Source organism: Sceloporus undulatus, chromosome 2, assembly GCF_019175285.1.
Source record: "Sceloporus undulatus isolate JIND9_A2432 ecotype Alabama chromosome 2, SceUnd_v1.1, whole genome shotgun sequence".
In the NCBI taxonomy this organism is placed as follows: Eukaryota; Metazoa; Chordata; class Lepidosauria; order Squamata; family Phrynosomatidae; genus Sceloporus; species Sceloporus undulatus.
Genome location: NC_056523.1, coordinates 207,499,430 through 207,526,076, shown reverse-complemented (window position 1 = coordinate 207,526,076; position 26,647 = coordinate 207,499,430). Strand labels below are relative to the sequence as shown.

Genomic DNA, 26,647 nt, shown 5'->3' with positions numbered 1-26,647 from the left:
GCAGGGCGGGGTTAACCTTTCTCTTTAGCTCACCACTTGACCTCTACAGTGGACTGTGAGAAGCCAAAATACAGGACACCTTATGGATTTGAAAGAAATAGTAGGGAAGAAGTAAACAAATGAATAAATGCCAACCTTCACAGGAAAATCAAGGAGCAAGGAGAGGTAGACTCTTTCTGTCTCCCTCCTCCACTCCCAAATTCTATAGATAATTTATCAAGTGGTCTCTCCTGTCAGCTCATCTTGCTCTTACCCCTTTTTTACCTCTTACATAACCATGCACTTTTGTCTCCAGCTTCCTGAGCACTTGTTTGCTCTGCTCCGAGCCCCACTTGGCAGGTTGTAGGAGACACAAGATGCCACACACAATAGCATTTGTCCCTTTAAACTCGGTTGTTAGGTTTTGTGCCTGCCATCTTCCCCCTGGGGGACTCTATGCTGTTGTTCCCATAGCTGAGTCTGAGAGAAAGAGAAAAGGAGAGAGAGATGAGACCAGTTCTTCTCCCTCTCTGCGAACAAGTAGCTAGTCCTTAGCTGACATGTTATTGCCGGGAAGCTGCTGTTTGTGTCTCCCCAGACAGTGAGGCAGGTGGAGCATTGGCATGAATTTATCTCGTGTTTCGTACACAGAACAGCTTGGCTTCTGTACCCCTTTCTAACCAAAGGAAAATAAATTATAATTTTTTAAAAAATCTTTCAGCCTCTCTACCTCTCTGACAGCCAATTTCTCTTCTTGTTCCCCCCCCCCCCCCCCACCCCTTCTCTTCCTTTGCCAAGGAAAAAAGGAAAAGGCAGACGGAAATAGAAGGGAAGAGACAACAGCTCGAGGACCAGATACTTCAACTGCAGCATTTCAAGGTAAGGTCTGGGGAAGGATCGACTGGAGGAGAAAGGGAGAAACGTGTGTTATTAGACATGCAGATCACACATTGGAAAGCTGCTGGGAAGAACCTGTTCAGACATGAAGCAGCCGGCACTGCCACAGCCCTGCCTCTGCCAGCAAATCAGATCTTTGCTGGCTCCTTCTTTTCTGTATGTGATTCTCAGTTACAGTACCATGTTCCGGGGGGTAGGGGGGGAAGGAAGCAAGGAAAGAGCAGAATCAGGTATAGAAGGGAGGGCAGATATCGAATGCCTATGTAATGGCCACAAAGAGTATTATTCCTTGCATGCCCATCAGATGAAATGAATGTGGATTTGGGTGTGTTCACTGCATTGCTTAAATGGTTTCTTCCTGTCTACACAGTTGCATAGCCTTTTCTGTCTCTTTATTACCATATTATTTAATCTCTGCTGTGCTTCTGTGTTTGTGCTTTTCTATCGATAAAACTCCACACCTGCTGAAATGAAATATACCTCCAGCACTATTTAAATTATAGTAGAGGTCTGATTTGTGCTGGCATCGATCGATGGAATGATTCAGGGCTGAAAACTTTGTACACTGTGACATATACAGCTTTGCTCACTGCGGTCTATACATATATGTAAACTGTGTACATACAAGCCTGTGTATCTGTTCATGTATCGATGCATGAAAGAACCTTGTTTACCTGAACCCTAGCAATCTAGATTTTAATGGACATGCAATATACCCCAGGGAGGGGCTTTAGCTCAGTGATGGAACACATACTTTGCATGCAGGAGGTGGCAGTTTCAGTCCCTGGCATCTCCACTTAAAAGGACTGCTTGGCAGATCATGGGGAGAATCTTACTCCAAAACCCTGGTGAGCCACTGCTATGAAAGACAAATAGTCTGACCTTGTTTAAGGGATGTTCCTGGGCTTCTTTGCTGTTGCGTATACCTCTGTGTTTTCCTCTGGCCATCTTCCTTAAAACAAGCTGATCATGGCATGGGAATCTGAAACTGTGATCACTATTAAACAACATGCAGTGCCTGAATGGGAGACTCTTTGGAAACCCCACACAAATTGTGCTGATCCTGCCAGGGAAAATGTAGGGTTTCCTTGGAAAATGCAAATATACACATACAGAAAGGGCGGTTCCAAGAGCCAATTTCATTTTTCCCTCTCTCCTCCTCCTCCTCTGTCTTGTGTAAAGATATGGTATGGACTTTAATGTCTACTGACATAGCTGATAGCTGTAGGCAGCTAAATTTATATATTTTATTTGTATAGAAAATGTGTAACATTTATAGTAATTATGTAAATGTTTATTTCTATAGGAAATTTATATCTAATTTCCCTAAGCCCATCCATTATCTTATTATTTTTTTATAAAGAGCATACATATGTGTTGGAGGCTGGACACAGCAAAAGGTGTATGTACCCCAGCCTTTGTGACTGGTAAAGAGGTTCTTTCATAGAGGAATTCGGTCTTCTTGCTTTATATTTTTAAGAGAACACTAAGATGAAAATTCTGTCATTTTTAGAATCATATTCCTTAGAGGGTTTTCCCTCCCTCACTACCACATTCACAGAGAAATTTAGGGTCATTTGTCAGAATTTCCCCCCAGGTATTCTCTACCATTGTTGTTGTTGTTGCTGTTGCTGTTGTTGTCATCATTTGGTGGTAGTTTCCATTTCACAATGCTCCATAACAACATTATGTCTAAGGCAGGGATGATCAGCAGTTCCAGGAGCCAATTTCATTTTTTCCCCTCCTCCTCCTCTGTCTTTTCTTTTAGGGCATTTCCCATCTTGCCACTAAATTTTGGAATCACAGTGTGCTTCCAAATTTCAGGCACAACATTTTTTGGAGGGGTTGAAGATGCAAAAATGGCTTTGGGGCCCAATATTGCCTATTTGGGGGGGGGGGGGGGGTGTCACCTGCTACACACACACACACACACACACACACACACACCATCTAGACCATTATGTAGGATGGAGAATAGTAGCTAGGCAGACAATGCAATTGTTATTACGGCCACTTGTAGCAGCATCCAAGTAGCAGGAAAAACACAAACAAAGAAGACCTTGCTCATGATCAGGATCTCTCACCCCACCCCAAGAAAGTGTTGGAAAATTTGTCCTCCCTTTGGATTAACTTGGTGAAATGGTTCTGGATTAATGTTTTGAAATGGTTCTGGCAAATAGGATGTTGTATTTCAAGAGGTTATTTTCACATAGTTCTACTTCAGGAATTTGGGGAGGGGGGGATCATTAAATTGGAAAGGAATCCTGGCCCATCTTAAGTCTGGAAAGCAAAATCTCAAGAAGATGAAGTCCTAAACTCTATAATTATTAAAAAATTGCCATCATTTCCCTGTCATGTCCTGGCTGGTATAACCTGACTGCAATGAAAACATTGTAGGGATGGAAAGAATATCCATAGTTATTCACTGCCAACTTGAAAAATAATAGGACAGTAAGAACTTTGTACAATTTTCTCCTGACATTTAACGTGTGAGGAGAGCAAACATAATGTAGTGGCTTGAGCATTGGCCTAGGACTCTGGAGATCAGGGTTCAAATCCCTGATCAGCCATGGAAACCTACTGGGTGACCATACTCTCTTATGCCTCAGAGGAAGGAAAAGACAAACCATCTCTGAACAATTCTTGCCAGGTAAACCCCATGATTGGTTCACTTTAAAGTCACCTTAACCTGGAAATGACTTGAAGACAGTCACCAACAAATTAAATGTGTCAGAGTGTTGTAAAGGAATTATTCTGTGAAGGAAAATGCAGGGGGTGGGGGTGTTTCTGCTAAAAAAAAATTCTGCCCAGAAAATCTGTTTCCTGCATAGAAAACCCTTTTCCATGCAAAAAACAGAGATGATTTGTTTTGGGGGTTGGGGGGTTGTTTTGTTTTTGTTTGTTTGTTTTTGTACTGAACACAAGTTTCTCTCCAAAGAGTAATACCTCTGCAATGCCAGAGATGTCACTATGGGGTGCGGACCAAACCAGGTGACTCTTAGATTCTTACCACCAAAGGTGGCAAGAGAAACATTACCAATTGTGTTAGGCTGCCCCAAACTGTGGCACTCTTGAGGAGAGCAGTTGGGGCCCTTGGTCTCCCCTTTCCATCAGAGATGATCCTTTCTCAGGAGCCAAACATATCTCAGGTAAATGGGGAGTCCTGTCCCACAGCAGCCTGCTCTGCCCTTCCCAGTCACCTATGCAAGTGGGAAGGGAATTGAGGAGCAAGCCAGCTTCTATAATGCAGTCAGGTTACTATAAAGCCTGCCTGGGATTAAAAGGACTAGGCTTCTAAACCCCAGCTTGAAGTTGGGGCTGTTTAAAACATAAATAAAACTAAATGTCCTGTGAATATCAGGGCTACACTACAGGCCATATGCAGCCATCTACTTCTCATGATGTACACTATGCCAAGGAGATCTGTGGCTTTCTTGATGCTGGGACCCAACTCCCATCATAGCCCAAATAACAGGAATAGTAGTTCATCAACATTTGGAGGGCCAAAGATGCCCAGCCCTGGTGTACATTCTTTCCTTTAAAAAAACATACAAAAGTCTACAAGAGCAGATGGCGACAGGTGAAAAGTTGCATGCACATTGTAAGACACTATTCCTTTTTCTAACTATTCACCTTCACTACTCTAAAAGCCATTGCCTGTCTCAGGCCTTATCTGGTTGTTTCATCACTTTCTGCCATGTTTCAACAGACATTGCCCAAATATTTTTAAAATACATCTTTGCACTCACAAAGGTTAAAGACGTGGCCTCATCAGAAAAGAATGCAACAGAGATTTTCCTCACTCCAAGCTCTTTCTCTGTTTCCATGGAATAATAGTTAGTGTTTATAAGACTGTTCAAGTCACTTTAGGTTCATTATCTTCACAACAGCCCTATAAGGTAGCCCAGTATTATCCCCATATTTTATAGGTGGGGGGATAGGTGAGGACTGAGCCTGACTTGCCTATGGGTGGGGTTACACAAGCCAGAATATTCCAAACTACTCCTGGAGTATTCTGGCCCCAAAGCTGACCTGAATTCCTTCCATTACCTAAGCCAGTGATGGCAAACTTTTTAGGGACCAAGTGTCCAAATTCAAAGGCATTCTGGCACCAGGTGCTACCAGCATCAATCACATGACTGGGCCACTCTTTGTGACCTCAGAGGAAGTGACTTGTACCAGCGATAACAGAAGCACACAGCACAGTGGGACACTGTGTAGACAGCTTCCTGGCATCACTGTAGAGTGCTCCAGATTTTCCTGGAAGATCCAGAGCAAATGGCAGGTTTTGTTAAACCAGATTAAGATATGAATGGCCTGGATTTGGTGCAGAACTAGCCTTCCCACTTGAAGACATTTGCCAGTCAAATTGGATCTTTGGTCTTGCTTCATGTGGACTGGGAGACATGAGGGTAGGGAAAAACGTATGTAAATCTTTGGTGGAAAGGGCATTATAAATAAATGTTGTTGTTGTTGTTGTTGTTGTTGTTGTTGTTGTTGTTGTTGTTAAATGGCCCATGTAGACATGCCCTCAGAGTTGGAATGGAAGGCAGGAATGAATCGAACCAGAGATGTCCTGATGTATAAGTCAGTTCCTACACTATGCTCAGTATTAGCAAGGTCTGTATGTACACAGTGCTAGAGATATTTAGCCGATTGCAAAGGCCAGGATTCAAGTAATCTTGCATGCAGAGTTGTTTTCATATATCCAGATTTTGATCATAGATGCCATTCTGTATTTTAATGCTGCATTTATTACTCTTCTGTTTGTGCATTTTTAAGTGGGATGTAATGCATTTAATTCTGGCAAACTGGTCACATGTAGAGGTATACCAAGTGAGCCCAACAAGTTGTTTTCATAGCCCACCAGACACATCCCTTAGGGAGTGTCAGGTTCAACATTTGGGGAGGCATTTTAACCTCAGGAAAGGCCTTTTTTTGGAGGGGGGAACCCAGGAAGCTTTATCTGTGTGTTTGTGTGTATCTGTTATTTTTAAGGCCTCTCCTAAGCCTAAAATGATCAGAGGAATGAAAAACATGACAAAAATGTCCCCATGTGCCCTAGAGGGCATTTGGGCAATAATTGTTTTAGCAGATGTGTTCGTAAAGAGCCAATGTAGCTCCCATCACCCAGCAGTTGCCCACTACTGTTTTAGAGCAAGGAGATGCTCTAGCATTGTCTTCACAGATTTTGTGAAGTAACATGAATGCATTTCTTTGATGTAACAGCAGTTGCCTTTTCTCACAGGCATCTACGAGGCTTTGCCGTACCCCTGAATCATTCCTTCTGGCTTCCACTTTGTGAGGCCTAGGTTTGTGGTGGGGAAAGGTGTTGCTTATTTGTATTTTATGTTGGAAGCTAGTTCTCTTTCTCTCTCAATCTCTCTCTTTCAGCCTCTCTCCCTCTGGGTGGTTCTTTTTTATTCTTGCAATAAAGCTGACTTATAGCTTTGTATAATATTTCTTCTGGGTGGCAGTCCCAGAGGAGTAGATTCCCACGCACCACACAAGTAGACAAATGAACTGTGTAGAGGTTGAGTAATTATCAGATTTCCAAAATCCAAAGTACTCCAAAATCCAAAACTTCTTGTGCTACAACAGGTTACGTAGTATGTACTTTTACTGTATTTGTTGAGGCTAGAGAAAGACATGGTTGGACAGAGATGTGGGTGGGAAAAGATACAGTGATCTATTAAATGGGGGAGGGAATCCACATGTCACAACATTTCGTGGAACCTCAGTCATGCAAACAGTAGTAGTAGTAGTAGTTATCCAAAATACATGCGAAGTCCAAAATACAGAACATTTCTGGCCCCAAGCATTTCAGATAAGGGATACTCAACCTGTATTTGTGCACATATCTAATGATATCATGTACATCATTGTTATGTAGGGAGGAAATGAGGAAGGGAATGTCATTAGGTCAGATTGTCTGTAGATCTCATTTGACACAGCTGTTTTATTTGTAATGGGCATTTGCCAAAGCACATTGCCATCTGAGAGATGTTTCACACTTCATGTGGCAGCCTGATTGTAGGCTATGGTGAGTGCATGGAGCATGAAGGAAAGATGGGCACCTCCAGACACAAAGGAGATGCATGTCGGGGAATGGTGGCAAATTGTGTCTCTCCTTCCTTGCATTTTGCCTGGTTACATCAGCAGTATTCAGGCTGCCTCCAAAGAGTGATTCTTCCTTTCAGGACAGAGGCTTTCTGCCTTCACTTGAGGACCTTTGCACCCTCAGTGTAGATCATAGGGAAGTTTAGGCAGGTGAACTACTACTATTATGGAGAGCTGCAGCCCTGTCAGACAATGCAGTTACAGAGCTATTATTCCATTTTAGCTGCCTTGGTTCCATCCTATATATTCCTGGGGCTTATAGTTTGGTGAGCTCTCTGGTTGAGGATTATAAGCACCCCTCCCTACACTCCCAATCCAGACAGATTCATAGCAGTTAAAGTGGAATCATAATGATACAGTTGTGTAGTGTGAATGGGTCCCTGGTCAAAGAGGCCAGTTACAAATCCTGAAGTCTGGAGCTTTTTTCCAAATTGCACATCACCAAAGAAAGGGAAATTCATCACACACAAAAAGAGAGAGGAGGGGATAAACATTATACCTGTGTACACAAGTGAATGGCTGTTGAATATAGAACTATAGAATCTAGAATACATGAATTGGTGGTGAATCTAAAAACAACGGCTATTGAATATGACACATGGCAGTAAAGTCTAAGATCTATTTGCATGCTCACACTGCTGCCCAGGACTACCTGCTGATAGAGCAACTCCAAGGCCCATGCTCCTCCTACTCACAGTTTTTCTCTTAAATGGACTTGGAGGGCAAACAAAGTAGTGGACTGTGAATTAAGATACACAACCCTCTTACTTTGCACACTAATTGGCCATGTGGCAAGGCTGCAGCAACTACAAGGACCATATCTCCCCATACTAACCTGCAAGAACTCTTAAGATTTCAGGAGAAGGTTTTCCCTTGATCCCACCACCATCACAGACTCCCTTGGTGAGGACACAAGAGAGAGTCTTCTCGCCAGCTGCTCCCAACCTTTGGAACTGCCTTCCACTGGAGGTCAAGTTGGCTTTCCTTTTGGTACCAGGCAAAAACTTTTTAGTTTATGCAGGATTTTAATATGAACCGGGCCGGGGGGGGGGGGTGTTTAACTATTTTATGTTTTAAAGTTAAAATAATTTTATGTAATTTTAATTGTGATGGTTTTAATGGTTTTTAAAATCTCACAGGTAGATTTTAATTGGTTTCCTTCTGTAGGCCTTTGGTCCTACTTTAGAAGAAAGGTAGCATATAAATAAAATAAATAAATAAATCAGAGTTTCTGGGTCAAGCCAGTCTCTCAGGTGTGGTACAGACTGCCATAAAGCGGTGTACTCGCACCAATTCTAGGGCTAGGAAGCGTGCACCAACTGCACGCTTCCTAATCCTGGTAACAATGGCGACGTCCTATCCATACGGGCATGTGATGTAAGCACCATGCGGCATCCGCACAGTGCCATGCGTCGCTTATGTCAAGAGTCCCTGTGGAGGTAAATAGGCCGCCAGAAGACTACCCTTTTGGGGCAGTCTGTCCCAGGCCATAGAATCCATCATCTTTCTGCTGGACTCTGTCCCTTGACATGCCTTTCCGCCATAACTTCTTCAGCCTTTGGACATCACTAGACTATTTTGATATGCCAATGTACACTTCTGGTTTGTATTGTTTGGATGGGGGAGGGTTCATCCTTGAGGAAGCAGGCTCTGCAAGGTCAAAGCTACCATTTATGGAAGCCTCCAGGACAAGTGTGTATACTGTATAAATCCTTTAGGGAAAGGATCTTGTAAACTAAGCAGGGTCAGCCCTGGTTAGTACTTGGATGGGAGACAACCAATGAATACCGGGTGCTATAGATTATATGTCAGGGGAAGAAACAGGGAAAACCACCTCTGAGTATTCCTTGCCTAAGAAAATCCTATAAAATTCATGGAGTTGCCATAAGTCAACATACAACCTGAAGACATGTTTGTGCAAATACGCAGCAAGAGCAGTAAATCATAATTTTTGCAGGATTCTTTTCCTGAGTTTTTTTTTGGGGGGGGGGGGGGGGAGCGGGGGGAAAGAGGAAGAATCAGCCATAATCCAGCATGGTGTAGTGGTCTGAGCATTGGACTATGACTCCGAACAAATTGTACCAAGAAAACCCCACAATAGGTTTACCTTAGGATTGCCATAAGTTGGAAATGACTTGAAGGCACACTAAGGAATGAAGCAGGTGGCTGCCACAGATAAAGGCCTTAGGGCAGCCATGTGCAGATCATGGGCTGCACTATCCCCGCTGTTGTATGGCAGCAGTGGGAAACTGTGAAAGGCTAAAGAGCTACAACCCTAGGAGACCTTGGGGTTGCACCTTTTTCTGCAAATAAATAAATAAGGTAATTTAGAATTGCCTGATTCTCATTTTGGTCTTTGGAATGATGTGCTTACTTGAAGGCTACAAAAAGAAAGTGTGTGTGTGTCTCTCTGTGTGTGTATACACACACACACTTATATGTTTTGTTAAAGAACTCTGAATCTGTAAATTTCATTTTGTTCTGTTGAATTTTGTCAAATTATATTTCTTTCAATTTTTTAAAAATGGGGGGGGGGATTTTTCTGCTCCCAAACACTTCTCATGGGTTAAGGTGGCATTTTCACCACATTTGGGGTTTCCAAAAAGTCTTATCCTGGACCTGTATTAGTCCATGTGGCCTACAAAACGTTCTGGATGTGCACTCCATGCCCCAGTGAACATCTGGGAACATTTCAAGGTGTGTGTGTTTGTGTGTGTGTGTGTGTGTGTGTGTGTTTAGAAAAGAATTGCAAAAATTTTTTTAACTCTTTTGGGGCCCAGAGTGTCTCAAATCTTGGTACAAAGGGCCTCCATACACCCTAGGGAACATTTATTATTTTATTTTATTTTATTATTTATTAATTTATTAAACTAGGCCCCATCATCTAGCAAAGATTTCAAGGTGACTTACAAAAAGCATTAAAACAAGTTACACAATTTAAAACAATAAAGAATAAACTAAAACACCTTTTAGTTTAAGCAGAGAGCTTGCCTCTTGTCAACCTCTCTGCAGCTGCCAAAAGTTGCAGAGACAGTGACTGCTATGTGTAGCCAGGATTTGGAAGAACACAGGCTGAGACATAGACTGTTCTTTCTTCACCTTAGCACTGTATTCCAAATTTGGCAGTTTGTTGAGGCAAAGTACTATGATTGCCATATTATAGTTCCTCAAATTTGAGTAACTAATTTACATATTATGTAAAAACATAATTATGCATATTAATAATTTGCATTTCAGTTACACAAATGGAACACTTGTCATTGTAATTGTGTGTACCACTATTTTTTCAGCCTTGGTACTACCCACCGATCCACCCGCACACACCCATACACACATATACACACATATATAATATATCCACACACTACTCTTCTGAGAGAACTAATCAAGTGCTTTGATTGGAAGTTCCTGCATGGCAGGGGGTTGGAGTGGATGGCCCTTCTGATCTCTTCCAACTCTACAATTCTTTGATTCTATGATTCTAAGTAACATTTGCAGTGCTAGAGTTGGAACAGAGAGACACAAATTGAAATCCTTGCTTGTTCATAGATTTACAAAGTGATTTTAGCCTACCACTGTCTCTCAGCAAATCTACTTATAGGGCTGCGATAATTAATGTTGAATAGGGGCCATGTGTAGAACTGTGTAGAGAGCTAGCGTGGTGAAGTGGTTTGAGCATTGAACTACAGCTCTGGAGATCAGGTTTCACATCCTGGCTCAGACATATAACTCCCTTGGATGACCTTGGGCAAGTCACACACTCTCAGCCTTGAAGGATGGCAATGGAAAAACCCCTCTGAAGAAAATTGCTAGTAAAACCCCATGATAGGTTTGCTTTATGGTCACCATAAACTGGGAATGACTTGAAGGCACACAACAACAACAAATAGCTGTGTATCCTGGTGTGGTAACTAACTAATAACAACTCGCACCTTTTGTCATATGCTGGCACTTCGAGTGGTACTGTATTCTCATCAGATTGCTGTAGCAATTGCTCTCTCTTGTGCGCCATCTTTCTTATTGATGGCAAAAAGGTACAAATCCATTAAAATACCATAACAAGTCCACCTTGGGCTTTAACCATTATTCCCTCCTTGCTTCTTGCACTCTACTGAGTACATCTCTCACCTCCCCTTCCCTCCTTGTCTCATCATGAGCCACTACTATCCCTCTCTACAACCTATACCAACCTCTATTGCTTCTTGCATCCTCCCACTGCACATATATAATGTCATCAAAATATGTCTACACCATGCTGCCCCTTAGTCAGCATATTGTCCCCAGACATCACTGTAAAAGTACAAGGGATGTGGAGATGCGGAGATGACACCTTAGAACGGACATAGTAAAGCTGGCATCCCTAAAATACTGCTGTCGCTTCACTGCTAATTGTACAAAGGATGTTAGCATATTTTATTTTCATGTAATCGTGAAATTTACAAAATCACAGGAAGGAGTTTTTATATTATTTTACTTTATTCTATTTTATTGTGTGTCACTTGAAATTTAGTGTTGCACTTATGTATTATGGTTTTGTACTTTTTAAGTCTCGCTGGTCATTGACCGAATAAAATATGTGTATGCACATGTATAATCTCCTTCCACTCTGGGAGTTCCTGGGAGCTGACAATAGAAATCATTAAATCATTAAAACACCAAGACAGCAACAGATGATAAAACTATAGCAACAGTCAGTGCATTTAAAATTAAATTAAAACTGCATATTAAAAATTACCTGTTAGGCATAAATGCCTTTCTATAAAGGAAGGGCATTTTCAGCTTCACAAAAAAATGAGTACTAAAGGAAGATGTCTGTAACTCAGAAGAGAGTTTCAGAGCCAGATCATTTCTCTGGTCCCAAATAAGCCTATTTCTGGGTTTGTTGGGACATACAATGGGCTCTTGGTATCCACTGGGGGTTGGTTCCAGGATCCTCTGTGAATACCAAAATCCATGGATACTCAAGTCCCATTAAATACAATGGCATAGCAAAACACTGTTCCTTTTATAAAATGGCAAAATCAGGGTTTTCTTTTTGGAATGTATATTTTTGAGGAATATATTTAAGCTGGGGATGCATGAATGTGTGGATAAAGAATCCATGGCTACAGAGGAATGTGTATATAAGCCATTGCACAAGTGGTAAATTTTGAAATGCAGGCCCTCACCAGGATAGCATACCCTCTAACATTTCACAGATGAAAACTAGGACATGTGGCCAAGCAACATAGAATGTAGTAAAGATGGGGAAAGTTATTAATGAAGAAGATACAAGCTTGGAAACACTCCAGGAGTTTGTTTTGCCTGAGACTACTGGGAAGAGCAAGAATTCATCTGCCTCCTCTCCTCTCCTCCTTGTTTAGTTAACTGAATGGAGACTACTTTTGCATTTTGAAATCAGTTTGCAGCAAATAAACAAAGCCAATGACAAAAGGAAAAGCGGGAGGAGGAGAGAGAAACTGGGACATTTTAAAAACAGCTGAAACAGTGAAATAGAATTCATCATGACTGTCCCTGCCAAATCAAGACAATTGGACAGAACAGGACATTCCTTAAAGTAATACATACATAGAGTTCAAAAGCACAAGTGACTGTGTCAATCTACACTTTTCATCTCTGCTAGCACCATGCCTTTGATAAAGTCACCTCCAAATACAGTCAGCCTTCAGTCTCTACAGATTTTTATCCATGCATTCAAGCATCCACAGCTTGACAAGTGTGTGTGTGTGTGTGTGTTCCAAATATATATATTCCAAAAGCAAACCTTGTTTTTGACATTTTATATAAAAGACACCATTTCAGTATTTCATTGTATTTAATGGGACTTGAGCAAACACGGATTTTGGTATCAATGCAAGGTCCTGCAACCAAACCCCAGCAGATACCAAGAGACCACTGTACTTTGGATTAAAACAGAGATAGCTCATTAAAATGTATCTTTGCTAAGAAATTTCTCCTCCTCTTACTGTGGGGACTGCAGCTGAACATAGAGGAAGGGCACTGTTTGGCAGCAGTGGTAGACAGTGCCATGTTCCCTGCTAATCAAAAAGTCTCAGGTTGTCATTCATTTGAGCCCTGGTTCCACTACACCACTAGATTTAAGACAGACTCTGAGAATTATCCCATAATACAGTCAAGATGATATTGCATAAAGTATCCTGGGGGACAAAGCAAACGGCAGGAAAGGAGCAGCCAAAGGCCCCTCTGGTCATGTTCAGGCCAGCAACATTTAATCTTTTAGATGGATAACCAAGTGAGCCTTAGCCTCTGTGGTGAGAGCATTCTACTAATAGTTTTGCACAAATGGAAAATATTTTGCACAGCACAAGAAAGGATGTAAAAATATAACAAGAACTTTTCTGATTTTTGATTATTTTTGGCAGAGATTTTGTGCAAAAAAACAACAATGAAAGTGTTCAAAAACTCTCATCATCTTTCCCAGAATGGAGAAAATTTAAATTCTTTTTTCTCAAGTGTGAAATCAAAATAAGTAAAAATTTACATCCCTATTGTTGTTATATTTGTTCCATATGATCTTATTAGGCTGCTAAGGATGATCTTTGGATCAAAGAGTCTGGATATAATTCAATAACTTGTGCTCTATTTGTTTGCTTTAACATATTTGCTTGTTGTCTCTCTTATACTTGAGGGAACTCATGATATTACATTGAACTTTATAGTAAGAATGGGAGGAGGAGGGAGGACAGAATTTAAGGACAGGATTCATTCAGTATTGTTGAGTCAGTGAAAATTAAGCCACATCATGTTGGTGCATCTGCACTCTAGAAACCACTTTAAGTGAAGTAGCTCCTATCTTAAGAAATTCTAGGATTTGTAGTTTTATAAGATCTTTAGCTTTCTCTACCAAAGAGTGCTGGTGCCTCACAAAACTACAAAACCCAGGGTCCTGTAGGTTGAAGCTATGGCAGTTAAAGTGGTGTCCACATTATTTCTACCGTGTAGATGCACCCCAGTCTCAAATTATGGTTCTCAGTCATTTGTACACTCTCCTCCACCACACCTTTAGTTGGATGCAAAACTATTCTTAGTGGACAATGGGTTTTCATAATAATATTGAATATTGAACTATTAATGAAAAATTATTCTGTTTGTTCCTATTTACTCCAAACCATAGCAGTGACATTTTTATGTCCTTAAAACTTACTATATTTAAATATAATAGCAGCATGATGGTTAACATAGAAATGTCTTCCTCAGGAAATGTTTGTTTCTGTCATGGTGGACACCAGGTTGTTTGATGGAGAACCTGGTAGGCTGTAAGATCCAAAAACCCTTAGCTGAAAGAGCCAATCATTGTGTGTGTTTGTAAGTGTATTGTGAATTTCAAAAAGACAAAGCTGAATCCTTCTCTGTGCTGAACCAAAATGCTTGCCTAGTTCTTTTAATCAATGCCTGTGGGTTTCACTAGAACATTGTCAGTCTGTGTCTACTTATTATAGAGTGCTCTGGTTTCCATCAGTGACTTATTACTGACGTTTCCTGTTTTTGGATTAGCCTTGGTGAAGAGCCTAGAATAAGCCAGTGGCAAGAGACATACCAGTCTCCAAAATAGCTTGAGGTGCTCAGCAGTCTCCTCCTTCCTGGTGACCTGATGCTTTAAAAAGAATAGGATTGGCCCAGATTTGTGTTTGGAACTGGTATAATTAGCAGGAAAGGATTAACCAATGGGCTGTTATAAACAGAATTGGAAATGTTATGGTTTTGTATGTATGTAGTTGCAGACATAGTTGAGTAGAAAGCATGTGGATTTCAGTATTGGCCTGGTCTGATTCTCTGACCATAATTACAACCCAGCAGAATAACATAAAGTGGTGGGCATTACATTTGTTCTATTGTTGCAGTCAAACTCCCTAGAAAGGGGAGAATCACCTCCAGTTGTGTAGAAAATGGGCTATGCCCTGCCAGTTTTAAATATACCATTTGTGATACTTTGGTGATTTCCTGACATCATGAAGCTTGTCTTTTGGAAAATGAAATTTAAGATGTGGATATAATGAAGTTTACACGATTTGGGCTGTGATGAGGGAAAGAGGGCTGGCCCAGCCTCTGTAGATCACTTTGAACTCTATATGATGTGGTTTCTTTTAAATATGCTATTTAAAACTGCACATCACACAGTCCTGCAGCTGGTCACTCAGAATGAATTGGTGGCAATAAAGAATTATATATCTGTGTTAGGCTGCTTAAACATCCTACCAGAGAGTAGTTACACTACATTTGTGCTTTTAAAAAAAAGGTTAGATTAAGCAGAGTTTGCACTATTTCTAATCAGTTCTATCATTAACAAATGAAAGCAAAATCTTTATAATACTCAGCTGTTAGGATTCCCTGACATCATTTCTTCACTTGGGAAATGGATTTTAGGGTTCAGAGATTACATAGCTTAAGGCTGTGATGGAGAAAAAGTCCTAGCTCAGCCTTTGTACATCCCTTTGAATCTCATATAATACGGACACCATTTAGCATAAAACTGTGGCTTCTCCTGAAACCCTCCAGCATGGTGCAAAAACAGGACAGAATAGTAGACAGGAGAGGTTAAAATGTCCTTGATGGTTAGGAAGCTAGTGAACTCTCCTTCTGAAAGGAGAGTCCTTCAAATGTCCTTCTGACAGCTGTGATTCTATGATTCTGTAATAGGTTTTCCCAAAACAGAGGAGAATGCAAAATGTGAGGTTAAGGAGTGTCTGTGTCGTGGGTCCATAATTTGTCTTCACACGAGTGGATTACTGAACGTGCATAATACTGTTCTCTAAGGCCTATTACAGACAGGCCAAAATAAAGCTGCTTCGAGTCACTTTGGAGGTATAGTATTTCAATGATGCATGCGTCCTAAGAATCCAAAAGCCGCACCAAAGCCACACTAAGGACTGGAGTGCAGCTTTGGTGCAGCTTTCAGACTCGTAGGATGCATGTATCATTGAAATACCATACCTCCAAAATGACTTGAAGCAGCTTTATTTTGGCCTGTCTGTAACAGGCCTAAGTTTCCTCCGAGTCCTCCATGTTCCTTTCCTACTCCAGATAGCCAAAGAACAGGAAAGCTTCAATTAGATTGGAACCAGCAGACAGCACAATGTATTCCAGAGGCCTCATACCTGATAAACACAGGGTAGAAGCCAAAGCCATTTCCTTGACCTTACATAAAATAGCAGATTATTCAAACTAACCACAAGAGTTTACCTGTTTGACAGTTGTATCCTCCATGAGGTTACGCCAGAGGCTGGAGAATCGACATGGCTAAATTCCCCAGATTGGACTAATTCCAGAAAGCAATTATTAATGAATTAATTGTACAAAAAGTAGAATTAATCATGAAGCATTTTTTTTAAATGCAAGCCTTAAAATAAACCAAACCAAATAAAAATTGAAATTCTGACCTTTCCCTCAACCCCCTTAGACAGGATGATTCAAATATATCTGCCCCTTTTGCTCCTCACAAATGAAACAAGAGCAAATTGGATGGTTGTCCTTCTGACAGGTGATCCCGTGGCCACACAGAAATACAATTCTATAATTTGTTGTTATATATGAGAATCCTGCATTGCACCTGAATTGGGCAGATTTGATCCACTACAAGAGAGCAGGACGACAAAATTCTTCAGGACCCCTTGATGCTTCTGCCAGGATCCAGATGAGCTCTCCATTGTGTCCTCCTGAGAATCCATTTGCTTGCCAATGCCCGGAAGATGAGCATGACTGGAATAGCTCATCTCTTCACTGCTTTGCCAGGGGAAGAGAAGAGCCAATTAGCTTCTTCAGCGCTGATTCTGGTAGCTGTTCAGTAAACAACCACAGCTGGTGGGTGGATCTGGCTGGAGTCCAGTCTGAAAGATGGAACCCAAAACTCACTTTGTAAACTGTGAAGGACAGAAGAACAAGAGAGTTTCGCAATCAGTTTATTCTCTTGCTGTGGCTTGCTTTTTCTTTTGGTAACAGATCTCAATGAATTTTGTTGCTGTCTTCTAAACTGGGACTGCTAGATTCAGGTGCAATGAGGGATTTGGACCTTCCGCAATAAACTCATGTGGAGTAGTATTGCAGCATTGAGAGCACCTATCACAGGGAAGAACTAGCGTGGTTTATTCTGTCAACTTATACAGGATGGTTCTGCTCTTCTAGCATAATCTCCAAGTCTTTTGTTGACTCTTTAAAAGGTTTACAAGTGCCTTTTCACAGAAAACGTTTTGATGCAAAAGTGCTCTTCCATAAGAGAAAAATGGCTTCTCTTCTTAGGAGAAATGTTTCTACGTTAGCCTTCTGCAAGAAAAATGGACTGAAATCCAAGTTTGAAAAACCCTTGCACAACTGTTAGAACAAGGGTAGTTACTATGTTTCCATTTCTAAATTCTGTACCTTTATCTACATATGAATTCAATATCATATTGCTGTGCAAAGTGAGAATGAATGGCTGGAGTGCATACAGTTCCCCCACTGAAAAGCAAGGTCTAATAGCCAATGCATAAACATAGTAAACTAAGGCTTGCTTGTGCTGAGGGCTTTTGAATAGGGATGGAAAGCATTTTTTATTTTTATTTTTTTAAATGTTGCAAAATATGTTTCTTGAGTATCAAGAAATGGTTATAAGGAGGAATCTGAACTGACAAGAATATTTATGTTTAAGTACATAAATACTACGTTTAAGTACTAATTCTGTGCAAAATTTGCATCTTTTGTAGTAAGAACAGAATTTTCATGGAGTCACATGTGAATTTTTCTTGGAATAAGTCCCCAATTACAGAATTTTCTCCTTGGGAAACAGCATTTTCTGCACAGAAAATAAGGTTTCTGTGCAGAAATATTTTTTGGTTCAGAAAAAGCTGCTTCATATATAGAAAATATTTTTTTCTGCATACACAAAAAGCACTCATGAATTTTTCACGGAACCAAATATAGTCTTCAAATACTGCAGAGTTTTAAAAAGTTTCCTTACAGTGGGAAGAAAGTGCTAACATTACTCACTGATTTCTTCAAGATCAAAATGAATGAAGAATTGCATGCCACCTTTTGAAATGGCCACGCTACCAGGTAATCGTGGCATGCAGTTTCCATCTGGCAAACTGTTTTGTGTCCCTGTCATCTGTTTGCGCTTTACTGTGGGGAACTCCTTGCATTGCAGTCATTAGGGTTTGCATTCCAGAAGAGAATTACACAGACTTCCAGTACAGATGACATTTGTATTATATCTCTGTATCTGCAATTCCACATACTTTGTCTTCAGCTAGTGAAGAGGTGGGTTTAGAAGTGGTAAAATGTGCAACCATGCTTGCAAAAATGTGTCTACAAAAAGAAAAGGCATAGAGACAGGTAGTTACGTTTCCCTGAAAGTTTGCTACCTCTTTATTTTATCTGCTCTGTTGCTTTCTCACAATGTACTGAGACTCTCAGGCATGACTTTCCTTCTTCCTACACACACCTTTTCTTCTCTCTCTTAGTCATGTAGCTGGTGGTAGCAGACCTCACCTCTCTTCTTTACCCTAAAATGCAGGGTTTTAATAAATGTACAATATGACCCTCACATCACAGCCGATACCTTCCCAAGCTTACCACAGTAAGCAAAAATTGCAGATAATGGTAAATGCTGTATTTCTGGTGGTGTTTGACCATAGATTCATGCTGGAGGACCTCCAGATGCTCTTCTCTTGGCATCTGTAGGCCTTCCAGCACAATTTCTATGGTCATTGTCCAGCCTTAGAGACCTTTTCTTTTCTCGCACATGGGTAAGTAAAACCATGGTTACTGGACCTGTGGATCCAGGATCCAGCTGTATTACTCTTCCCTGAAGATTGTCTTTTTGGATGATTCCAAACACCATCCTCCATACAGACTAGTGGATATTTTTTCTTTGCAGTTCCCATTACCCCCATCCAGTATAGCCAATGGAGGCCTGGTGAAGATTGCATCCCAGCAACATCTGGAGGACCTCATTTTTCCTATCTCTGAGTTAGTACTTGTGCAAGAGTTTGTAGAATGTTTTAGTAAAGTGAGGTCCCTATTCATGCTTCTGAGATACTGAGCTTACTTCCCCTCGCATGTGGACACATAAAGAGGTACTAAATATATGTACTGTACTCTTAGCCAACTACAATGGATTCAGCTGTGGATCTTCCTGCAGCAGACATTACTGCAGATTTCATTGCGTTTTTGTATGTATACATCTATCAGTGTGTATTGTTGCTTGATACATTGCATAGTATCCAGTAGTAACAGTAATTCATACATTTTCTGGAAGAATAGATTGCATTTCCTTGGAATAAAATATTCCATTTTGAGAATAGAGAACTATTCCTACAACGGCAAGCCAGCATTAAGAAAAAAGCAGGTGGGCTGTACTTGCCATACATCTGCATTAAATGAAAATATGACGAACATAGGTACCGCCATGTTTGCTAGCCATGTATTTTGTATATACTGTACTTTGTAATACAGGATGATGGGTTATGTTGTACTAGTGATGCTGGGTTGACAGATTGTTTATCTTTGTTGAAGCTGGCTCATGAGCAGATGTGAGGGAAGAAAACATTGGCATTGAACTGTCAAGGTCAGTTTGGTGGAAACACTTGGTACTGAGAAGAAATGAGGGTTGGACAGTCCTGGGAACAGGAATGTTTTGGTTAAAAGCCTAATGCGAGGCAAGCTCACATTAAATGGTTTGAATTGCTATGTGCAATTATTTCAGTCCTGTCAACAAAGTTATGCTGTGAACAACTTTAGTTTTATGAATACACCTTTCTGAACCTATTGAAGCCTGTGTTCCTGAGCTGAGGTTAGCCATGACATGATAGAAAGTTGTTTCTTTTATGGAAAAGGCTGCTGCTTTGCATCTTGCCTGGTAGCAATGTAACAGCCCATCCCAGTGAAAAATGGCCAGTTTTGTTGAAATTAACCATAGTAGCTTGGATGTACGGAGCCTCCTAATTTTCTTTGGGTTTCAGTTTAGGTGCTTAATGCCGTGTGTCTAGCCAAGGACACTAGTACTACTCCCAGTGCATTCACCAATAGTATTTGAGAATGTCTGTATGTGGGCAATGTTTAAAAAAAAACTTGATGAATCAATTTTTTACTTTCCATTTTCATTTTTTAATGAAATTCCACTGGGTTGTATGGAGACACAGTCATTTTTAGAGTGTATCCCTTGAAAATTGGTGGGACTTCATTGGCTCAACTCACTGGCTGGGACATTAGAGGTAAATGACAGTGAAGCAATTGAAGGAAACGTCTGTTGACATATGAAGGAGTATGTTTTTGGAAGACCTGTTGGCTGGTATCTTACCCATTTCTAAAAAGAACAACTAGAGGGCCACAGGTAATCATTTCAACTGGACCAATTTCTTCTCCAGGTAATTTGCTAAAGGTACATATGGAATCACAGACTCATAGAGTTGGAAGGGCTGTCCAATCCAACACTCTGCCACAATCAAAGCACTCCCAACAGATGGCCATCCAGTCTCTGTTTGTAAACTTCCAAAGAAGGCTACTCCACGTCATTGCTAAGTGTCAGTTTAGACATGATAGCACCACTCATGTTTCTTTGTACATACATCTGGCCTGTTCACATCTATAGAGGAACACATCTGATTGTGAAATTTGGCATGTGTGAGATAAGCAGAATTTTGCTTCCTTTCTACATCACCTTGCATTGCTTTGTTGCTTGCATTGCTTTGTTATTTCAGGAATTTTTCCATCTAAGTCAATTTCCCTATGAGTATCAGATCTAGCCTGTGACAAAAATGCCTACATTAATGGAGCAAAGCACACCCCATTTTATACACACAAAATAAATATGGCAAGCGCTACTTTGGCTGTAAATACATTTTCAATTAGTGGCCTCCATGATCATCAAGATATAATGGACTCTCCCAGATATATTGACTCTCTGAGATAAATTATACACTACAGAGATTTTCACACGGGGAAAAGTGATGGGAGCATAGAGGGATGCTCCTGTCACTATCACACAATTGTGTGAAGGTTTTCAGACAACATCATGTGGTGTTGAGATAATCGCATCATTATCCCATGAATAAAGAGGAATTCTAGAGCTGCTTTTTATTCACAGGATTTTCCTGTGAATGAAAAGCAGATCTGGAATTCCTCTTTACTCACAGGTTAATGATGTGACTATTGTGACGTCACACAATGTTGTCTGAAAATTTTCATACAATTGTGCAATGGTGAGAGCATCCTGCTATGCTCCTGTCACTTTTCGCCATGTGAAAAACTCTTACAAATAGTCTGACCAAACAAAAGTTGTCTAAATCACAGAATGACATAATTATTCTGATTTAAATAGATGTCAAAAGAGGAAATTATAGCAGGCAATTCTCTGCTCACTCAATAATAATAATAATTAATAATAATAATAATAATAATAATAATAATTTTATTTATATTTTCCCGCCTCTCCCACTGGATCGAGGCAGGATTACAACCATAAAACCACATACAATACAATAGTATCTAAAATGCCTATTATAAACAATAATCAATTAAAACTTGAATCAACAATATTAATAAATAACAAACTGTCCCTGCTACCATCCTTTCTTCTACATAAATTTTGGTGTTGAAAGAATCCTCTTTTGTCCTTTGCATCTAATCATGCTACTCTCAAAAGTTTGGGTTCTTCATTAGATTATGATGTTAGGAAAATTATGTTGTCATTTCCTATAAAAATATTCTGACCCCACCCTACGTTTTAGAATCTGGTGTAAAGTTTCAGCCTTCATGTGGTTGCTTCTTTCCATCAGCTATATTGTCTGTATACGAATACAAATTAAAATTTCTTCTGGTTCACAAACCAATGACCTGTGCATTACATAAACTAGAGCTGACACCTTGGCAGAATGGAGATCTGGATGGGTTCTTGAGGGATTTATCCAGTAGAGTGAATATGTGTAGTACTGAAAGCATTAATTAGTGACTTGGAGAGGGCGATCAAATATTTAAAAGCTCAAGACCTCTTAATGTCTCACTAAGTGTGTGCTTTTTCTTTCTTTTCTCTGTCATCTCTCACCCCCTTAGTCAAAAGCACTTCGTGAAAAATGGTTGTTGCAAGGAATCCCTGCCAGTTCTCCAGCAGAAGAAGAAGCCAGAAAGAGGCAGTCAGAAGAGGATGAGCTGAAGGTGAAAAAGCTTGAAGGCAACGTCCATAGGTATGTCTCAAATGTATCTCACATCTTTAAGCTCAATTATTTTAGGCCTTTATATAATCATGTTGTCTTCATTGATGGTAAAATTCAGGGGGGTGGGGGGAGATTGCATTGCAATTGTTTCAATTGCTAGACTTGTTAATTGAGGCAAAGAAAGGGAATATGTGACCCTCCAGACATTGCATACCCTCCAACTGTCCCAATTTGGAAAGGACGGTCCTGATTAATCTTCTGTTGTCACATTTTTTTCAGCATTCAATATTTCTCTATTCTGCCCACCCTCCTCCTTCATTCTTAGTTTATTTTCATTGGTGCAAACTGAGCTCAAAATGCAAAATTAGTTTGTACTCAATTAGCTCAACAAGGGAAGGAGCTTAATTTTGCCATTCCCAGGAAGATCAAGCAAAGGCAAATTAATGTAGAATATCCTAGCTTGCCCTGTTTCCCTCTACTGAAGACACCAGCAGGGGAGTATACAAAGGAGTAGTCCAATGTCCAGTCCAAGGGTCACAAAATAACAGTCAGTCATAGCAAAGGGCAGAGGCAGGAGCGTAGTCGCAGACAAGTCCAGAGGTCAGATAACTGGAGTCGTAAAGATAGCAAAGAACACAGAAACAACCAGGCGGCAAAATGGATTGTCAGCTGCAAAGAATCTCAGCAGGTCTTTTAAAAGGCCTCTGCATCTCTCAGCTGAAACCTATTAGCTCTTCTCTTGGCTTCTTGTTTGGAAGAACACCTCAAAGACTCCTTGACCTGTCTTTGCTCCACAGGGCCTAGCACCAGCAACCTAGAGTCTATAGAGTCCATCTCTCCCGCTGTAGCTTTGTGAGCCTCCTCTGGGACTGCAGATCCAGGCAACCCCAGATCTGCCCCTGCCTCAGCCTCCTCCATGTCTTCAGAGTCCGCGTCTTCTGAATGTGCCTCTACATCAGGCCCTGAGCAGTCCATGACAAGCTTATATGTACTTCCTCATCAATAGCTTTTGTCAACAACACTTGAATGTTTCTTGACCACGTGGAGAGTATGATATTGTTGGACTACAACTCCCAGGACACCTAGCCAGCTGAGCCAATGGTGATGGGACATGGGAGTTGCAGCCCTACACCATTTGGAAGGTCACATGTTCTCCAACCCTGAGTTAAAGTTTTAAATGATTATTCCATGGTGGTTGGTTTGAGTTGGTGAAGTAAAGCAGAAAGCCTGGACGTGAAGGGCACACTAGTTTGCATTTGAGGCCATTTTAGCTCTGTCATTTTTGTATAGCTGGGCATAAAGAACACAAAATTAAAAATAGCCTCTGTATAATATTTTCTGATGACAGCTTGCTCCCTACACTCCTGCTACCCAAAGTTAATCTGGTGTCTGTGCAATAATACTTGCCAATGAGGCATCGTAGGTTTGCTCTTTCCTAATGATCCAAAGATGGAGAAAACTTCCTTGTCTTGACTGATTTGGCTGTTAGTTGTGTTCTCGTTGCTGCCATTGTTTAACCTTACTTGCTGGTTTTGGAGACTGTGTGGCAGAACACAACATTTTACACAGAGCAGAAAAACTTGAGTGCAATGTCTTGTTCGTTACATTCTTGCAGTGCTTTCAGTAACTTAGGGCATGTCTACATGGGCCAAATAAACAGTCCCACCTAGTTTGCACAGCGAGCTGCTCAAATGATGTACAGTATGATTGTGGCCAAATCCAGGCCTTTTCATGGCATCCAGTCTTTAAACTGCAGGGGGGAAAGTAGGGATTTATCCTGATTTTGAGCAGAAAATCTGGATATTAACATACATTTGTGGACCGTGCTCCATAGCAGTGTTGGTATTAGGCCAGAGGGAAGAGTTCAGAAGTATGAACATTTGCATGCATGGGGGCAGAGAAAACTATGGAGCAGCTCCATTTGATCTGAGGTGTGTTCAAAAGGGAGAACTGTGTGGAGGGTTCATCCAAATAAACCTCAGTGTGTGTAGACAAGCCTGTTGCTGCGGCAAACCAAAAGGTAAACTGGATTTTCCTGTAGATGCACCCTAAAAATAACTATGTTGAGTTAAATATGTATTTAAAACCCAGGTTTTTACTAATATAAAAAATTAAATGTGCAAGAGGTGGGGTAAGTCAGAAGAGACATGCCATATAACAAGAGATGTGCCCTAAGGGTAATTCAAGTGATCTGTAATAGTCAATTCAGCCTAAGCAGAGATCTTATCATTTCCAGCCAGGGTTATTGCGCTTCAGTCCCAAGACTTCCTGCAAAGCTTTCTTAATTATGTAGAATAAGATTGGGAACATTTGGTCCTCCAGATGTGCTGGATCTCAGCTCTCAAAAGCTCCAGACAGCATAGCCAATGGTACAAAAAATCTATGGGAGTTGTAAACCAAAACCCAATGATCTTTGATTGCAAATTGTAGAGAGGAGAAATGAATGCTCATTCAACCTGTAGCAAGGTAAAAAGGACTTTGCTTGGCTCAGATCTCAAGGTTGCCTTATTCCAGAGCCTGGAAAATTACTTTTTTGGACTATATCTCTTAGAATCCCTGTCAGGAATTGTGGAAAATATACAGACACACACACACACACACACACACACACACACACTGCAAAATACCAAACCTTTGCCTTATTTAACATATGGGATTCTATATTTCAGCCCATATATATATCAGAATCATTTCTCTTTAGCCAAGGAAATAAGGCCAGAACAGTCAATCATGCAAAATAGCAGTGGAGAGCATGGAAAACTGAGGCAGGCCCTACCATTAGAAAGGATGCAGTAGACACCTGAGGAAGCCAGTTTTATGTATCAAGAAAGAGTAGCATTTTTTATTATTTCATTTCTTTTTATTGTATTTTTTTCTGACCAGGTATGGGAAGCTTATGGGATTTTCCATGTCAAAAAAGAAAAAAAACTTGCAACAAGGCTTTGGCCTCTACAGATCTTTCCTTGGGCAAGTGAAGGGTACCATTTATTGTTCTGCTGTGCCTCAGGCACCAACAATTCTTGGAGTCTCCCTGAGAGGTTTCACTGTTCAAATTGGCACTGATATTGGCTTCATTTCAGTGACAAATTAAAGCCAGAAAAAGTCTAATGATTTAACTGAGTTTGTACATGCATGTGGCTTTAACTTGTTTTAATATGTTAGTCAATTATATTTTTAGTATTGATAATACATTTTAAATTGTTTACATTGATTTTGTTGTACAGTGCCCTGAGATCTCTGGATATCCATCCATCCATTACTTTATTTATACCCTACCCATGGTGGGACTCAAAGCAGTTGCAAAATACAGAGCATTAAAATAAAACATATACGCTAATGTGTATATTACACACATAGATTAAAACTCTCTATGTGTGTACATACACAAACTGAGAGTAAAACAGAATTAACTAACAACAGAGTTAAAAATATTACTCAACCATCTGCTGTAGGTTGTTGTTCTATGTGCAGAAGTAACAGTTCTCTGGGGTCATAATCTTGTGTCCTAGGACACCAAGAGTACTTTACATATGGTTTTCCTGCATCCTGGGCTTATGTGTACTGCTCATTTCGCCAGACTTTGCCTAGCTTCAGCAAGAAAAATGTTTCGCTCACCCTCAGGTTTTTGTCTTCTAAGAGCAGACCTTCTTCTATAAACTATTTAAATAAAACCTGGTTCTGCTGCTCCCAAATGGTTGTCTCTGTTGAATGTTTCAACTTCCTGTCCACATGTACAGAGTAAGCATGTCTTGATGTCATTATACTGAGTATCCCCTGCTCTTCCCCACCCTTCTAGCAACAGCAAATAGCTGTGCGGAACTAGCATCCTACAAGTTGTTCCTAGCAAGGAATTTGCTCTCCACATGTTTTGGACTACAACTTCCACAGCCCCTTATTACTGGGCATGCTAGGTGTAGCTGGTGGGATTTGTATGCCAAAACATCTGGAAAGCCACTCCTGTCCTAAATATTATTGAGGGGAGGGAATACCTCAACCCAGGGTTGCTATTTTTTCATGACACCTGGTGCTTCTTAGAAACCAGTAGTCCCCAAAGAATTCCTGACTAATGAGTAAAATGGTTAAGGTTTCTTGGAGTTGAAGTCCAAGGCCCCTGGAGGATGAGAGTATGGAAACCATTGTCATATACACATAGCTCTGCCCTAAGTGAAACAGTTAGCCTTCTTTTTCCTTAGGAATGAAAACACTATCTTAATGGGTAGAAGTTATTTTGGACCACATATGCCAAGTGTTTCTTTATCTCATAAATGGGTGAGGCTCCCATGAACCCATGGGCAGGACTTTCACATTTGTCTTTTATGAGGATTCCAGTTACATGAAATTTAAATGCTATTTTTTGTGTGCATGAAATCCAAACTAGCACTTGTCAAAAGCTACTTTAATACAATAAACAGGGTGTAGCCAAGATATAAGTGTAAAATGATAAAGTAAATATCCTATCCTATATCCACTTACCTGGGAGTAAATTTCCAACGCTTGGAATTTAGTGG

At 40.5% G+C, this 26,647-nt stretch overlaps 1 protein-coding gene across 4 annotated transcripts in view; it reads left to right on the top strand.

Annotated features, from left to right (window-relative positions):
• PALM2AKAP2 (PALM2 and AKAP2 fusion) overlaps positions 1-26,647 on the top strand; it is a 325,590-nt gene that overhangs the window by 50,827 nt on the left and 248,116 nt on the right. For all 4 annotated transcript variants that reach the window (XM_042450171.1, XM_042450170.1, XM_042450169.1 and 1 more), the window contains exons 2-3: positions 778-858; positions 22,039-22,169. In XM_042450171.1, coding sequence (XP_042306105.1) covers positions 778-858; positions 22,039-22,169 — 212 coding nt within the window. The remainder of the gene's footprint in view (positions 1-777; positions 859-22,038; positions 22,170-26,647) is intronic.